The sequence below is a fragment of the Eurypyga helias genome, unplaced genomic scaffold, assembly GCF_000690775.1.
Source record: "Eurypyga helias isolate BGI_N326 unplaced genomic scaffold, ASM69077v1 C15561583, whole genome shotgun sequence".
Classification (NCBI taxonomy): Eukaryota; Metazoa; Chordata; class Aves; order Eurypygiformes; family Eurypygidae; genus Eurypyga; species Eurypyga helias.
The window spans coordinates 1-1,006 of record NW_010284210.1 but is presented as its reverse complement, the minus strand read 5'-3'; the positions used below and the strand labels follow the sequence as shown (position 1 = coordinate 1,006).

The window sequence follows — 1,006 nt, the reverse complement described above, 5'->3', positions numbered from 1 at the left end:
CGGGGAACCCGCCACCGCCGCACTTCCCGCACCCGTCATTAAAACTTATTTTTACCCCGGTAATATTTTGTGTTTAACTCCCGAGCAGAGCTCGCTGCACTTTATTATAGATATTTTACACTCTCGAAGTCTTTTAATTAGAAAGAGCATAACAAGCCATATTTGCTTGCAACAACTTAACAAATAAAAGGCCTGTAGCTGCAACTGTGAAGGAGCTATATTATTGTTTTTATGGGGCCATAAAAAGTCGCTCAGCCTGTTCTGCTAGGGAGAAGGTCGTAAAGATGGTTCAGTTTATTTAATTTATATCTCCGAGCTGTAAAACTTACCACTGTGGGAGTTCATACGCTGCATCCATGGGTATATTTGAATGCTAGTTTTTTGTTCTTGCGAAGTGTTCCTGTTTTGGTCACTGGTAAAATCCTGTGCGATTGATGTCTGTGTATTATGTCCCATAGAATTTTGCCTGCAGCTAGAAAGCATGTCTTTTTCTTGGTAAAAAGCATTAGATCCATAGTCATAAGGTCCTCGGCTGGAGCTAAACACAACATTATCTTGCGGTGAATAAAAAGGAGAAGAATAAATCCGGTTTTGAGCAACGGCTGCTCCATAAGTAGAAAAATGCCTGACAGGGTCATAGGCAGTTGAATTGAGGGCTACGTTGGGAAGCACCTCTTGGCCACTGGTTAGATGGCAGGATAAAGATGGGTTTGTAAAATAGGAATTCATATCGTCCTCTATACCTGGCTGTGTGATTTCTTTAATATTTATTTCTGTCTCCAGTTTGTAGTCTGAACTAGATTGTTATAGGGAAGGCTCTGCTCCAGGACAGACAAAATGACAAAGTCAGCTGACCCGGGGGGAGCCAATGGGGAGGCGGGTGTCAAAAAGGGAAAAAATTGCTTTTGCTTCTGTTGATTCCCTAGTTGAAACTAAGTGGGCATGGAAAGTAAGTCCTGCACCCCCAAACCCCTCCCGGCACCCCCGGGGTGCCGGGGGATGGGGA

At 43.8% G+C, this 1,006-nt stretch overlaps 1 protein-coding gene across 1 annotated transcript; it reads right to left on the bottom strand.

Moving 5' to 3' along the window:
- Positions 1-329: 329 nt before the first annotated feature.
- HOXC6 (homeobox C6) lies at positions 330-729 on the bottom strand (the record flags this gene model as incomplete). The annotated part of the gene is made up of 1 exon (XM_010160023.1): positions 330-729. A coding segment is annotated over exon 1 (400 nt), but the record flags the coding sequence as incomplete, so codon positions are not given.
- Positions 730-1,006: the final 277 nt, after the last annotated feature.